The following is a 17756-nucleotide window of genomic DNA, read 5'->3' as shown; positions in this document are numbered from 1 at the left end:
CAAGAAAACAAAACAAATTAAATTTTGTATTATCCTTCAAAATAAAAAAAGCATTTTTTTACGATTTTTTTCAGTTTGATTACAAAAATTTTAAAAAAAAATTATTACATTTGTTTCTTTAACTAGGGTCGTAAAGATATTGATAACATTTCATTAATCTCACAAAGTCTGAGAGATCAGTATATATGTATAGTTATATAGGACAATTTACACAAAAATAAAAATAAAAATAGCAATGTGTATGGGTACTCTCTTTTGACACACCTATATAAATATGTAAATGTTTGCTTCTCGGGTGCCAATTGGAGGTGGGGAATCAATTTTTAAGTTATTTATTTTTTAATTCGTTGATTATATTTGGTTTTTTTAAGCAGTTAATTCTATCATTTTCTTTTTGTTGGTAAATGGTATACCAAGCACCAAACTCACATCACAACAGCAATTAAGTGTGAAATCAGGTGAGGTATTCAGTTTTAACAGCATAGATAGATAGATCGATATATAGAGTACACCAAAAAAAACTATAGATATATAGATAGGTCTTGTTTTAAGATAGTTGATAGTTGATATGTTTTTTTTTTAAATAAAGTTGATATGGGTTGTAAAAACAACATTTTTTAATTATATATATATATATATTTGTTACTAATTATAAGAGTATCTACACCTTGTAAAAAAAAGTATCTACAATGAAGTGTGCTCAAATTGAAAGTGTCTAGAATTTTCAACAAGTGCGTTAAAACTGATATTGGATACATTAATTATACAATAATAAAACGACATCATTCGAGAGTTTAGATACAAAAGTCAACTTGAGTCTTATGTTACATTATTTTTTTACAAAGATAGTCGAACGAAGCTTGATTACAAAGTTCATTACAACACATCTTATAATATAACATATGCATCAACTAGAAAGTCACAAAGTTGGTTCCACGAAAGCACGATCAATCCATAACTTTCTCCTTACCTTTACCACGAGAAACCTATGAACCTGAACAAAGAAGGAAAGGGATTAGACATAATGTCTCAGTGAGTCCTACCTAATCCTAGGCTATAGGTAACCTCGGGGAAAAACCTACGGTTACTACGTGTCTACAATACAACCTGACGGTTGATTATACGTGTGTGGACATGCTTGCCTAGACGGTAGTGCATGCTAGAACCGTCGTAGGTTCATCATAATTGACATAGGTTTAGCTTACATCTTACGTGTCACGCGCGATCAAGGGAACCTAAGACCGCTATACTGAGATACGCTAAACGCATCAAGACCTAAACTTAACATACTCATGACACGATCCTAAACCGGACGATTAGGAAAACCTAAGATCGTCGTCGGTATAATTTCATATCTTACTCATGTCTATCATCATATCATAATCATATTCATATTGTATCTTACATAATCATATTCATTAAGTTAGAGGTTAACGTTGAACAACAACATTATCTGAGTTCATTTTACGGAGAGCCCCGGGGTGGAGTAATCCCGAGCACAATCCCATACATAACCGATGAAAACCTATCTAAGGTACATCGGACTCCCTCAGTGTCTGCGGGCCCCCCTTGCGAAGCTTATCCCGTTTCTCCTAGCGGAAACCCCTTGAGATCCCAACCTAGCGTGGATCACAAGAGACACGACACCTACGTCTTGCTTATACATTCTTAGTGAATAGATTAAACTAATCGCTTCACGTCTTAACATACATAAGGTCCATGCTTTACATTCTAATTCTCGACAAGCTAAGCTGAGGCTCTATGTTTCTTCCCTTTCTTAGTTCATTTCTACCCCATCACGTTTCGTGAAATCTCTCATAAGTCGTTCTTGCTAAATAAGCTAAGATTGCCATGATTTTCATTTCACGAATCATTTGAGGTTATGTGCATTGCCTAGATGTTGTTTTGGGGTTATAAAGTTATAAATCGATGAAAGAAAGGCTTCAGACTGCACCACCGGCCCTAGAATGAGCCATCAAGCCAAAAGCATGTTGGCTGGATCAGAGAGTTTCGCCATTGGCGAAATGTTTCTGGGCAAGGTCCTGCAAATTTCGCTAATAGCGAGTTTCTTCGGGTCTGGGGTGCAGAATTTGCAATTTTTGACTCAAAACTCGTCCAAATTGATCCTGCAATGCACCAAAACATCCAGCAACATATAGAAACAATAATAAACATATTCCATGGCAATTTTAGTATACAATCAACAAGAATTGGCATTGGGGTGCTAAAGACAAAACAAATAAACTTAGCATAAATTCCTTACTTCCACACTAAGGTAACTCAAGCCCAAAGGAGGGTTATCTATCTAAGAACTCACCTTGCATAAACTGAAGTGAAACCCAAGTATTCTAAGCCTTACACCAAAACCCTAGCTAAGTAGAATCAAGTGGAGGAAGCTTGCTTCAAGTATTCTAAGTTGTTACATCAAAAGCTACTCATTCCTTACATAGTTGCTTGCTTGAAGGAGAAAACATTAAGTGATGAAGAATTTGGGGAGGGATGGTGATCGATTTTCTAAAGAGGGAAGAGAGCAAAAGTTCCACAAAAACCTAGAGAGAGAAAGTTTGAAACCAAATGAATATTTTGGGACTTAAGGTCCTTAAATACTCCTTATGCTCAACTGCCAAAATTGCCCTTAACCTTAAACGCGTGCATTTTATCGTTAACAGATATTACCTCGTAACATGAAAAAGCGGGATGTTACATGAAGACACTCATTTTTTATACTTAAATGAGTTATACGTGTACACATCACTCATTTATTATTTTTTCCATATTAGTGTTTAATAAGCACTCAATTTTTCAAACTCATCATCTCACACAAATTTAAATAAGACTCATTAATCAACTATCAATAATTTTATATCATTATATTTCAATTTATTAATAATAAAAATGTGTGTGTCCCACTTAATATTAAAGGTACCTTGAAAAAGTTTTTCTCCAATGAACGTACCTATAGATACCACGTTTTAAAAGGTTAAAACCCTCCAATTAGAGATGATCTGAGAGTTTAATATGTTAATATCGTGTAAATTAGTTTTATACAATTATGATGAAACTAATTTTCGATTAAAAATGAAAACTAATTAGATTGTCACATTAATTTACTTCATAATTTCAATTTGGTTCCTAAGAGTGGTGAAGCCCTTCATGGGCTAGCGTCGGCCACGACCCAGCCGGAAAAATAAAAAAATTAACGACTATAGGGTTATATTGGGAAATTTTATACAATTTTGTGTTGGTTTTATGTTTCGGCTGATCTAAATTTCTGCAAAGTGGTGTAGTGGCTCATCCGAAAAAATTTAAATAATTCAATTATAAGTCTATTTTTCAACGGTTATAGTTTTCCGCGGTTTCAAAAGTGGTATACGTGATTTTTGTGATGCTTATACTTGACATGTTAGCGGAGGCTTATAGACCTTCGAATTTGCATGAGTTTCAAATCTCCCGCGTATTGTCATGTCAACCTGAAATTCCGGCAAACTAGCTTTCATGTGTTTTACACGATGTTAGGATCAGAATGTCGAGTAAGATGTTTTAACATCGAGCTAGCAGAAAATAGACAGATCAAGGAAAATATAACAGATATAGAATTTTAGCGCGCGCGTTAGTTATAAGCTGTTTTTATGTGATGTTTCAGTTCCAGATCCGCAGAAAGCAGATGTTTCGTTTAATGTTCCAACATCATTCTGGTAGTAAGCATAAACAAACAGCAAAATAAACGACAGGGAAGTAAAAGGCACAGTGAGTTTTTTGACCCAGTTCAGCACAACACGCTTACATCTGGGGGCTACCAAGCCAGGAAGGAAATCCACTAGTGTAGTCCTTATTCAATAGCTCTCAGCAAACTCCTCGTTTACACTATATGACCTAGGACCTACCCGTCTAGACTTCAACCTAGGAACTCCTAGATCTGAGATCTCATCTCACTATCCTAATGGTCAGTCACTGCCCCAGTGACCTATCAGACCTCAAACACAAAAGATTAGAAGTTACCTTCCAACACAAACAATCAAACCTTGTTTCACAACTTCGGTTTGATGCACAAGAGTATCAATACTCACAAAACCAGTCCTAAACAAGTATCTAACACGACACAAGAAATAACACAGTAAAGATTCTAAACCTGCATCAACATGATACAAGAGTTGAATACATGGAAGACGACTCAAAACCCTAAAAATCTATTCTTTTACAAATCGATGGTTTTGATAAATTACAACTGAACTAAAGGTCCATCTCGATGCATCAAGGTGATACAAAGAGAGGCTCACAATTACGGCACGAGTTGAAACCCTAAAGACTCAATCCAATATTCTTGAATTGGTAAATAAAACTAGGGTGCAAGGCTTCCTTATATAGCCTTTCAAAGCATGGGCATTTTCGTAATAGGCTAAACATATATTTGTATCAAATATTCTCTTCAGAAATATATTGAAACAAATATTCTTCAGAAAATATATTTTCTAAAATCTGTTTTCAAAATATATTTTACAAGTATGGTAACTCCTAAAAAGTAGGAACATTTTTAGGAACTTCCATATACACCACCAAGGAAATCTAAAATATTGTTTATATTTTAGAAACAAATCTTCCAGTTTAATCTGGACAATAACGCGCTGCTTGGTGAACAAGAAATAGGGTGTGGTTTCCTTACTGAGATAAAGATTGCGTAAACCAAGCCACATGAACCGGGCACACTGAACCGTGCCAAGATGTTGGAACATTGTATCCAACATACAGGAGTATTTGTTTTAGCAACAATGAAGCCAATACCCAAATACCCAACAATCTCCCCCTTTGGATTTATTTGTTGTTAAAACAAATCTTCGACCATTCAGACAAGGTAGAGAGATACCACACATACATTTCTTCATCCGCAACCATGAAGAAAAGTAACTGCAAAATGGACGTGTTAAATCATCATCCAGCACATTTATCCAGCATCTTGCAGAGATGCCTAAGCATATGTTAGAACATCGGTTCCAACTTACAGAACGAGGATATTTGTTTTAGCAATAATGCAGCCAACACAAATACCCTACAATCTCCCCCTTTGGTAAATTTTTGGCTAAAACAAATCAAGGCCAATACTTATGAAACAGAGGGATACAAAAGATACCATTCCTTCAAGAGCATGAGCACACACCAATGAAGAAACAGCTAGCACACAGAATCCAAAGAGACACCATAGATACACTTCCTCAAGTCATCACTAACACATATTCAAGAAGAAGGAGTAACAGGTAGTATCACTCTAGAGAAAGCAAAAGTGTGCATACATAGAATACCTCACGTATCTTCAATCTCAACTTAAGCTGGCAGAGGTATTACACTGGATCAGAGACATGCAACAGCGGATCAGATCAGTAGCATAGTCTCAAGAGCTAAGGAAAAATAAATTCCTGAGCTACACCTAGGGAACCTAAGTTCTTGTACAGATGATGAAGTGAGAACCAATTTCTCTCAAGAGCAGAGGAAAAATAAATTCCAAAGCTACAGTCAAGGAAGATAACCACCAACACAGAAGTGGAGAGAAGCAAGATCTTTCAAGAGCAGAGGAAAAACAAGTTCCAATGCTACAGACACATCCTTTAGCACATCAGACAGAAGTACCAGCCACACACAGAAGCAAGGGAAAAAATAAATTTCCCATACCTACAGAGTACTGTCACCCACCAACCATAGAAGCACAGAAACCTAAATTCATATACTTACATGTGACAGACTAGGATGTCTTCAGATACCTATCACCAACAGCAACAGAAGTCAGGAAACACAAGTTCCCAAACTTACAAGTGATAGATGCAGATGTTTAAACCTTTGACTCAACATCCTTCAACCAGCTTGGACTTAGCACAAGCACACATAGAAGTAGCACTCCCCCTGAATATAAGATCTCATTAATGACTACTTACAGGAATATTCCAATACTCCCCCTGAATACATGCATATAGAAAATCTGGACATTTAAAAGCTCCTAATGCATAGACATAAAAGATTCAGGATCTGGGCATAGACATTCTAGGAATATTCACAAACTAGCAAGCTTATCAGCAGATACATGCTAGCAGACCTATCAAAGGTCACACACACAGACCGAGACTTCAAGAAGTCATCCAGACAGGTTCCATAATATAAGCCAGAGGTAGGAAACCTGTACACTAGAATTCTAAGAAAAATAAATTCTCAGAATTACATCAAGATGTTGCAGCTTAAGTGCCAACATCTACACAGAGTCTCACAGACATGTTCCAACCTTGGATAGAGCATTTGCAGGGAACATGTACAGCATCTGAGAAAACCAGAGTTCTCAGAAGCATAGAGATGTTTTAGCACAAGTGCTAACATCTACATAAGTCTTCATAGACATGTTCCAACATATCAGGGAATGTCAGCAAGGAACATTTACAAATCAAAATTACTGAGACAGACAGATTCTCAGATTATCATGAAGACATAACAAAACATCAAGATGTTGTAACATAAGAGCCAACATCTACACATAATCTTTTTAGACATGTTCCAGTATTCTAGAGAACATCAGCAGGGAACATGTACAACAGAAGGTCTGAGAAAAGCAAATTCTCATAGCAGAACTTCAAGATGTGTCAGCTTCAGTGACAACATCTTCACAAACTCTCACAGACAGCAGAAATTCTGAGAAAAGAAAATTCTCATAGTAGAACTTCAAGATGTTTCAGCTTCAGTGACAACATCTTCACAAACTCTCACAGACAGCAAATTTTCATAGAAGAGCTTCAAGATGTTTCAGCTTCAGTGACAACATCTACTTACCATCTGCCTGAAATAGTTGCAAAATACACCAGAGAATACAGGCATAACAGACAAACAACCAGAGACATAGATACATGCCATACATGCAGAATAACATATATACAAGTTACAGGCATACAACCATACCATTTTTCTCCCCCTTTTTAGCCACAAAATATGCCAACAAGAAAATAAAGTCTTGAATAAACCCCAGGAGTACTTTCTCTGTCATCTGCACTGCCTGCCTAGTCAGCATCACAATATCCAATTACTTTGGAATTTTCACTGTCAGAGAATAGAATGTCATAGTCACTAGTCCCATTGATGTGCTTCAGAATCCTTTTCACTTGAGTCAGATATAACAGACCCCTACATCAAAGGTTATATCAGGTCTGCTTGCAGTAAGATATAACAGACTTCCAATCATGCTTCAGTACATGATTTGATGCTTGACGTGAGATATAACAAACTTTCAATCATGCTTCAGTACATGATTTGATCAACATCAACCCCTTTTACATCTTTTGACAACTTCAAATGAGTGGCGGCTGGTGTTCTCTTGTGACTAGTATTGTCCATGCCAACCTTCTTTACTCTGGGAAATAAATATGGGGTCTTTCATCTGTTTGACTTGTAGACCCAGATAGTAAGTCAGCTCTCCCACAAGACTCATTCCAAATTCAAATTGCATTTGATGAACAAAATGTTGGACCATCTAGTTCGACATTCCTCCAAACACAATATCATCTACATATATCTGGGTTATCATAAGTCTCCCCATTTCTTCTTTGATAACCATAGTCTTGTTTGTCCCTCTTATTCTGTATCCTTGATTGATCAAGAATTCTGTAAGTCTTTCTTAAATTCTCCATGCATATATACTTCAGGAGGTACCAGAAGTTCACAAATTAGAATAATACCATAACGTCCAAAAAAAATGCATAGAACCAGAAGGCCAATCAAAGTACAGAATACCACAAGGACGTGCTACAGGAAGAACTTCATGAGCTGAAGCGAAATTTAGACAGACTAGGTGTTTCAACTTCATTGGGCACATCAGCATGGCATCAGGAAAAACATGAATGTTTCAGAGTGCACACAAATAGAATACTACCATGCACCATAAATGCAGAAATGACAGAACATAATACTTTCAACAATCTACCTTCAGAAGATATCAGACCTGCAGCAAGAGCACTTCCAGATGTTCCAACAATGTCTGGAACATAATCTGCACCACACAACTTATAGTGCAACATGAGAGGAGATTCCCTCTTCTTAGCAATAACATTGGCAGACTTAGTACTAGGGTGCTGGTCTAAAATGATATTACTCAACAAGGCAGAAAAGCTATGGGGGACTTAACAACATCAGGTTCGACATTCTTAACAGTTTGTTGTAAGATATAAGCACAAAAATCCATTTTAGCCTTAGAAACTAAAACATAAACAAACTTGCCCAACCATGTGGCAATATCCGTGGACTGAGTGGTAGGGAACCAGTTTGCTGCAGCAATCCTGATTATCAGTCACCCCTAGCTCATGTATATTGACACTATAAGAAATCAGCCTTTTAGAGACCGAATATTCAGTCGCTACATTAGCAAATTCGGTCACTGATTGACTTAGTGACTGAAATAGTGACCAAAAATAAGAGTGGCTAAAACGCTGGTCGCTATTTCGTGACTTATTTTGTGACTGGGTTTGACACTTAATTAGCCACCGAATTTAGAGATCGAATTTGTGACTGAAATTATTTTATTGTATTATTTTTCCTGGTCGCTATTTCGGTCTCTATCTAGATTTTTTTTTAAATTGAATATTAAATACTGTACTGGTCACAGTTTGTGACTGAAAGAATTACAATATTTTTTTTTTATATTGTAATTTTTTAACTCACATTTTTATCAAATTCCATACAAAAGATCAAAATGATTCAATGTAACTTGATGAAAGAAATAACATTAACCATTCAATGCTACATACAAAAACTAGTCAAAATATAATACTAATGATCAGAGGAGATTTGTCTATTCACAAAAGCCTTTGCACTTGATAGTCTTAACAAAATACATAATACTAACGAAAAGAAAGTTGCAAGTGGCAGGCTTACCAAAATACTATTCCACAAAGATTTGGGAATTAACAAAACACATCAAATTATCTATTCAGGAACATTTTGTGCTTCCAATTCTAACTCGTCATCAACCTCGTCATCATCAACCTCAGTAACAACCTCATCATCATCAACCTCATTTTCATTAGCTTGGTCGTCCTCATTGGCTTGGTCTATAGAATGGTGGGTGGGTTGGAAGTTCATGGTTTCCATCATTTGTTTTATCAATTGAAATCGGTGTTCAACGGCCTTATTTGTTTTTGCCAATTCTTTCCAAAGTTGGTCTCTTTCATTTCTCATTTCTTCAAGCTCGTGCCTTTGCACCCACTCAGTTGAAGAAGAACCAGAGCCACGATAATGTGGACGTCCTGCATGTACAGAAGATTCCATTCCTAGACCATATATTTGTCCTTTCTTTACTCCTGCAACATCAGACTACACCTCTAGCTGATTTGGTGGAGGCATTCCTTGCAAAGATGCTTCTTGTGTCAAAGCATCCCACTTGCGTGTAAATTCTCTCTGTTAACCAAAAGATAAGAATAATTGATCTATCAAACTACCTATAAACATAATAAAACCAACATAATTAGCACTACATAAACTAAAGTTGAGAGTTTACATCGACATGTTCAGATCTTTTATCAACCCACGTCTTATCTTTCTTATGCTGGTGTGTGCATCGAAACAATTCCACATTAGAAGGTGGGATGCCTGCACTTTTTGTCTAAGAAAAAAAAATAATAGACATTAAAAGCATCAGCAAGTCATCTACTCCGTGAAAAAAGACAATAATAGTCAAACACAACAACAAAGGACATCAACTACTGCATTAAAAAAGGACATTAAAACCAACAACAGATCCCCTCACACCATACAATAGCAAAGGACATTAAAACGAGCAACATACCCCTCACAACATAACAATCATACACCAACTCCTCACAACATAACAGTCATACACAACAGTAATGGACATCAGCTACACAATAATAATGTCCTTTTTGAAACAATCTCCTGGACAATCTGTATTTATTTAAATACTAAGCAATAAATAATGCAGCTATTGAAGTGTTTCAGTATAACAATGCAGCTATTGAAAGGTTACTACCATATTATCCTTATGTTGAGAAGTGGTGATAGAGCTGCAAGTGTGAAGGGACCCTCCCAACCCTCCACAATCAGATGCTCGATTAGTTTTGGCTTATATCCTCTTCTTTTTATATGGTTGACTTGCCCAATGATTACACAAGCTAGCCCAAATGTCCTCATAATCCAACTCGGCCTATCCATTATCATGCGAGCCTTGTTTAAATTATTTTTCATAACAGCTGCACCTCTCATTTCAAAGTTCTTTCTTGCCCATCTATCATCGGGTGGACAAATGGAAAACTTTTTCTATACTTAAAAACAAACAAAAATGAATAGGGAGAAAGAGGTGTATGTGAGGTTGAAGCGGAATAAAATCTGAAAGGAAAAGGAATAAAACATACCTTAAACTCTCCAAACCACATGTCTCTTGTCGCACTAGGTACCTTTTTCCACGATAACCATGGCCCATTAAAACGACTCTTGAAAATTTCCCCAATACCATTAGTTGCCAGGTAAGAGGGCAAGAATCTACAAAGTGAACAATACAATAGTAAATAAAGAGAAACAAGTTATGTAAATATAATAAATAGGAGGATGGGGAACTTGAGATTGTTCAGAAGGAGTTATGTGAGCTGGACGTTTCTGAGGTTTTTTGGACTTAGGACTCTTACAAGATTTTCTTTTGTCTACCATCTGCAATGAATACAATATAAAATTCAAATTAACAACCAAAGTCTAGTTGAAAAGTTATAGCATAATGGTATGTAATTACATAATGGTTTTATAAACGCCGAAGTAGAACAGGCTCAAGTAATCAACCATTATAGGTTCTATAAAGGAAAATGAAGGATGAACAGACTCAAGTAATCAAGTATTAGAGGCCGGCTTTTCCACAAAGTTTAGCAATACGTGTAAAAACATGTTATAGGCTGGCCACTAATCTTAGTATTTAATTATCAAAAACATGTTATATTATCACTTAAAAACACAGAACACAAGTAATCTTCAACTACATAACACAACAAAACTATGCACAAATCAGCAGCACCTCGTAGTAGCAAAACCAAATAAAAACTGCTCACACATAGGCTAAAAACGGCCTAAAAACCACATACCCACCACACGCACAGCAGCAATTCAAAAGGGACATAACAGTAGCAGCCACACACTTAAAAAAAGACAACTAACAGCCACAAACAGAGCCAATACCCGCCCCAGTCACCAAAAGTTGACTGATAACTTAATCTCATATATTCAAGGAAATTCATATCAAATAACATATAAGACTCCTTTTCATATCAAATAACATGTGTTTTCTACCAATGCAGTCAAAAATAGAGAATCAAAATCATTACAAATACTATTTAACAACATATTGTGTACTAAAAAGCGGAGGAAGTGTCCGTCTGGACGCAAGTGACAACTTAAGTCAGAGGTCCCCAAATTTCAGAGGGAGAAAATCAGAACAATGAGCAGTATTCGCCAAACTAACAAGCCAAAATCAACCAATCTCAAATTATTTATTTCAATCAAAACGATGGGCAGAATTCAACTATCATACTAACATTTCAAATCAAAAGCACGCAATCGAAAAACAACCACGACAAAACAAAAGATGCAAACATCACATCTAACACCAAAAATGTCCATAAGCCAAAGTTGAGCATGAACATAAACCAAAATAACCTAGCATCTCATAAATTAAAATCAGAACCATATACAAGTTGAAGAACAAGAAACTCACCTTTTAGAAATGGAGTTTCCTTTCCCTTAGTTGTTCCTGAACACAAAAATTACATGATGTGAGTAAAGTTGAGCATGAATTAGTAAACTAGTAGCAATAAGTTGCAATTAAACCCATAATATAAAGTAAAAATTACATGAATGTTCTGGTCCTATAAGCTATTGTCTAATATCTACATGATGAGTACTTTAAGTTATTATAAGCTATTGTCAAAACAGGACCAAAAAACACAAACTGAAACACAAACTATAAACAAGTAGGGATAAGAATAGAAACTATAACTAGAAAGAGATTGATTCAATGAACGTGAACAAACCAAGAATAGGAACAAACCTGATGATTCAGATGTCGATTAGAAGAACTGGAACAGCAACAACAACAAGGTACCATGAACACAAGGACGTGAACAATACAGTGAGAGTAAGAGATAGAAAAACTGGAAATTCACTAATGGGGTTCTATTTCATTGATCTTGGGTTTCAATTTCATGATGTTTGGTTTTGATTTCAATGAAAAGTGAAGAAAAGGGGGAATTTTGGTGTTTAGGGTTATTGTTCTTTTGTTGGGTTTTCACGTGAAAAGAGTGAAAGAGTGAAAGAGATGAAAGAGTGAAAGAGGTAATATTAATGGTTAATTTCTAATTTTTTTTTTTTGCTTACTAATGTTTAATTTCTAATGAGAATATATGTAAAAAAAAATCATTTAGGAGGGAAATTTTTAGGTTTTAGTTTTGATGAAAACATGAAAGGGGGAAATTTGTTTTCATATCCCGCTCAAAGCTAAAGATTATTATTATAATAAAATAAAAAATTATAAATTTTTTTGTGACCAATAAATCAGTGGCTACATAATATAAATAATTTTTATTTTACAAATTAAGAAATTAAGAGAGAGTATAGACGGTGGGATATTTAGGTAACTAAGAAATTGGTTTTTAAATCAGTGGCTAAATAATTTTGTGACCGATTTTGAGACCAAATAAGTTTTGGTTAATTGTTTGCAATAATTAGTTGTTATTTCAGTCTCTACTGAGACCAATTTATTTTGGTGTCTAAATCGGTCTCTAAATGACAGTTTTCTTGTAGTGTGATCTCTTCAACCCCAAGAAACTTGCTGATGGTGTTGTGGAAGAAGTTGACACATTCTCTTCTAACATAGGCTTTTTGGAACTTCTTGCTAAGAGGATAGTCAGAAAAAAAAAATATGTACACTAGAAACTCCTTCATCAGCTTTCTTTCCAGGGCTAGGGTCCCACTATTTAGGATAATATTCCTGCGAATATCAATTGTACTCCAATTGACCCAATGTAATGTTGGAACACCTTGTTCAACATTATATTTTCCTTCATCCACACAAGGTTGAAATAAACTGCCACCAGCTGTTGAGTACTCCAATCCATCAGTAGATTGGGACACAAAAATGATTCTAACAGACAAAGAGATTTGATTATTTCTTGAATAGAACAATATGAGATCATATAGACAAACTAGTGGGATACAATCATACCTTCTTTCATTTAAGCATAAGAACTTATCTTAAAGGAAAGTAACAAACTTCAGCATTACTTCAAAAGAACATCTTAAAAAAATAATAGTAATGCATAGTTTGGACGTGTTGAAGCATTTCCAAGAACATTAGAGGCATATACAGCAGAATAGAGATAGAACCCAGCCTCACAGAGATACCCAGGGAAAAATAATCTCCAACCAACAACCAATTTCAGAGAAAAATAAATTCTCACAATATGATGTTTGAACATATGGTATGACATCAGTTCATCAAAATACACATATCCACATCCAGCCATACTTTAATAAATCAGTATCATGACATCATCAGGCCAGTTAAAAGTAATGCTCCCCTTCAACAGCAGATTAACAACACACAAACATACTACTCCCCTTTAATAGGCATATAGATGAATGAAAGAACAACTCAATTACCTCCTTCCTTGAATCTGTCCACGAGTCCAGAATTTATCTTCCCTGGAGCTCACCCAGTAGCAGGTCGGGTGCTTGCTCTGATACCAATTGAAATTCCGGCAAACTAGCTTTCATGTGTTTTACACGATGTTAGGATCAGAATGTCGAGTAAGATGTTTTAACATCGAGCTAGCAGAAAACAGACAGATCAAGGAAAATATAACAGATATAGAATTTTAGCGCGTTAGTTATAAGTTGTTTTTATGTGATGTTTCAGTTCCAGATCCGCAGAAAGCAGATGTTTCGTTTAATGTTCCAACATCATTCTGGCAGTAAGCATAAACAAACAGCAAAATAAACTACAGGGAAGTAAAAGGCACAGTGAGTTTGTTGACCCAGTTCAGCACAACACGCTTACATCTGGGGGCTACCAAACCAGGAAGGAAATCCACTAGTGTAGTCCTTATTCAATATCTCTCAGCAAACTCCTCGTTTACACTATATGACCTAGGACCTACCCGTCTAGACTTCAACCTAGGAACTCCTAGATCTGAGATCCCATCTCACTATCCTAATGATCAGTCACTGCCCCAGTGACCTATCAGACCTCAAACACAAAAGATTAGAAGTTACCTTCCAACACAAACAATCAAACCTTGTTTCACAACTTCGGTTTGATGCACAAGAGTATCAATACTCACAAAACCAGTCCTAAACAAGTATCTAACACGACACAAGAAAGAACACAGTAAAGATTCTAAACCTGCATCAACATGATACAAGAGTAGAATACATGGAAGACGACTCAAAACCCTAAAAATCTATTCTTTTACAAATCGATGGTTTTGATAAATTACAACTGAACTAAAGGTCCATCTCGATGCATCAAGGTGATACAAAGAGAGGCTCACAATTACGGCACGAGTTGAAACCCTAAAGACTCAATCCAATATTCTTGAATTGGTAAATAAAACTAGGGTACAAGTCTTCCTTATATAGCCTTTCAAAGCATGGGCATTTTCGTAATAGGCTAAACATATATTTGTATCAAATATTCTCTTCAGAAATATATTGAAACAAATATTCTTCAGAAAATATATTTTCTAAAATCTGTTTTGAAAATATATTTTACAAGTATGGTAACTCCTAAAAAGTAGGAACATTTTTAGGAACTTCCATATACACCACCAAGGAAATCTAAAATATTGTTTATATTTTAGAAACAAATCTTCCAGTTTAATCTGGACAATAACGCGCTGCTTGGTGAACAAGAAATAGGGCGTGGTTTCCTTACTGAGATAAAGATTGCGTAAACCAAGCCACATGAACCGGGCACACTGAACCGTGCCAAGATGTTGGAACATTGTATCCAACATACATGAGTATTTGTTTTAGCAACAATGAAGCCAATACCCAAATACCCAACACAACCAGGCATGGATACAAGTTCACCTAATTAGGGTCACTCGACCTTCCAATTTACACGAGTTTTAAATCTCCCGCGTAATTTACCGCCACAAAATATTACTAAATAATTTCTTTTTTGAAGAAATTAATATGCAAATGTATGAAATATAATAGTATTGAATAATTGATTGTTGACGTACATAAAAATATATATTATAAACAATAGTTTTAAAATATAAAGTCAATAGAGAAATATATTTCATAAATATTTAAGTATATTCAATTTTTTGGATATAAAATGACATAATTTTTGTAGTGTCTTCTTTTTTATTGATAATAATATTACTTATGTATTAGTAGATTTTTTTATGTAAATTATTATAATATATGATTTCAACAAAAAAAATTAATATACGATTTTGCCCTCACTTAACAATATTTCTGGATCCGTCCCTGCTGTCAACTGAAAATTCTCTTAGTTAACGGTTGTAATATACAAAATAAGTTTAATAACTTATAGTAGTTGTTAAATATTTAATAATTTAAATATCCACCCTAAATTTTTAATCAAACCCCCGACATTTCAACTACATACTTAATGTTTATTGCAACTTCAATTTGTGTTTATATATTATAATTAATTTTAGTGGCCCACCCAAGCTTTTTTTCTGGTTCCTAAAGTAATTTATTTAGAGTTTAAAGATGATAAGCGCTCGATATAAAAAAGAGTTATATTCAGACAACCAATTAAATCCTAACATTTTGTCTTGTCATTATTTTGTTGAGTTTTTTTTAAGTTGGTGCTTACATTACGTATTGTATTGGGATGTCCTTACTTAATTATGAAGTTGAACGTTATTTTGTTAAATTAAAATATAAAAAATTGCTATGTTCATTTACCAGCTTATACCCACATCTTTCTCCACCAAAAAAGTTGTAACGCTTTCTCACTCTCTTTTCCAAACCATTCTTCTCTAGGTCGTTGTCTTCTCAATCATTCGTAATTACTAGACTCTAACCCCTGCAATGCCTGGGGTTTTATAAAGTTCCATATATAACTATCGTATATATATATATATATGTGTGTGTGTGTGTGTGTGTGTCTGTGTGTGTGAGACACAATGATACCATTAATGAAGAAATCAAGTTATAATAATTTCCAATACCATAAATCAATTTACAATAATGATGGTGAGGTTTTGTCAAAAAAAAAGGGTCTTGCTAACAAGTGCCCTAAGGGCATTGTTTAAGGAACCCAAAAAAAGAAACTATGTCTTAAAAATACAAGTCAAACACTTTTTAAAGTCATAACCGTATAATTTCCAATACAAAAATTGCTACTTTTAGATGCTTAAACAATGCCCTTAGGGCACTTGTTAGCATTTTCCAAAAAAAAAAAATAGTGATGGTGAGGTGGTCACAAACAATGTGACCACAAAATGGTGAGAGGGAGAGGCAATTGAAGAAGTTTTGATTTTTATTTTTTTAAATAACTTGCTTTGGAGAGTTTAAATAAACTATTGGTGAACAGAATTTTTGTGCATATAAAATGCTAGGACCTATAATTCTTTTCAAACAGATTCACCTTAATTGCAATACCACAAACATTTTCATTGTGTACAATGTTTATGTTATAACCAATTATAAAATATTACTCGATATTAAATTGGATTTCAAAGGAAAATGATTCAAAGGATAATTCACTTGAACATAATTAGACAATATATTTAAATACTTTTTTAGCAAACAATAGATTTAAAGTCTTATGAATTGTTCAAACACGAAAATAATATACACATAAAAAAATTTGTTAACTTTTTTGAAGAATTTAAGTTTATTAGGCTACATTTATTTTTCGCATCTCGAAATGTACTTTGATAAGTTATAAATTAAATATGATATCATATATAATCAAATTCTTTAAAACATACTTTGAATGTTGTGTTTACGAGAATTGATTTTGCCATCTAAAAAGGTCTAGCGGCACAGCTTGTTGTCCGCTTCCCTCCTAGTCATATGTAAGTAATATTGATTGTAAATACTATTTTAAACAAATAGAGTTTAATCTCATTAGTGTACTAGTTTCTCAGTTCTATTTAAATACATATATATATATATATATTAACATATCATATCAAATATTTGTAAAAAAATAATATCATATCAAATAATTGAGAATATCAATGAGCTTCACCAATGACGAATTATTCATGAGAGCCTGAATTCGATTTCTAGTAAAATAAAGCATGACCAGAATTGTATCAGACTTTTGAAATGTCAGACTCAAGCCTACGTATGAAAAAGTATATGATAGGATAAATTTAGACTTTGCAAAATTTTATCATATCAACTTTTTTCATATATCTATATAAAAATTTGTTTTCGTATGTATAAGTAAATAAAATCTATAATTAGAGTGACTTAATTATATAACAATTTTTTTGTAATACTCATTATTTTCATCTAATAATTATAAACATATATAATATTAATAACCTAAATATTTTATTTTATAATTATCGCAATGTTATGTTATCGTGCAAAAAAAAAACGTTTGTTAAAAAGGCAAAGGAAATTCCCTTCTACTCCTTATTTTTTTACGGACCCTTTCACTCCTAAAAAGCCCAAAAGTCACACAGTCCAATTGAAAAACCCTAAATTTTTTCTCTTCAAAAACCCTAATCCACATTTTTCTGATC

The 17756-nt window shown here is 34.4% G+C and overlaps 1 protein-coding gene across 3 annotated transcripts; it reads right to left on the bottom strand.

Annotated features, from left to right (window-relative positions):
* Window positions 1-8680: 8680 nt before the first annotated feature.
* LOC146937284 (uncharacterized) lies at window positions 8681-12833 on the bottom strand. 3 transcript variants are annotated; one of them, XM_085751674.1, is made up of 7 exons: window positions 12062-12833; window positions 11729-11764; window positions 10656-10677; window positions 10386-10512; window positions 10004-10290; window positions 9515-9611; window positions 8681-9414 (listed from the first exon to the last, which is right to left on the bottom strand). In XM_085751674.1, exons 4-7 carry the CDS (start codon window positions 10404-10406, stop codon window positions 9331-9333), a joined length of 489 nt encoding a protein of 162 aa, XP_085607800.1. In that variant the 5' UTR covers window positions 10407-10512; window positions 10656-10677; window positions 11729-11764; window positions 12062-12833; the 3' UTR covers window positions 8681-9330. The 3 variants fall into 3 exon arrangements, 2 of the variants coding, with proteins under 2 accessions (XP_085607800.1, XP_085607799.1); XR_015030889.1 differs by having other exon boundaries at window positions 9515-9606; window positions 10386-10677; window positions 11729-12833; XM_085751673.1 differs by having other exon boundaries at window positions 10386-10677; window positions 11729-12833.
* Between the last annotated feature and the right edge of the window lie 4923 nt (window positions 12834-17756).

Source organism: Medicago sativa, chromosome 3, assembly GCF_051527215.1.
Source record: "Medicago sativa cultivar Bolivia chromosome 3, Bolivia_mono, whole genome shotgun sequence".
Classification (NCBI taxonomy): domain Eukaryota; kingdom Viridiplantae; phylum Streptophyta; class Magnoliopsida; order Fabales; family Fabaceae; genus Medicago; species Medicago sativa.
This window is presented reverse-complemented; position numbering and strand designations above follow the sequence as displayed.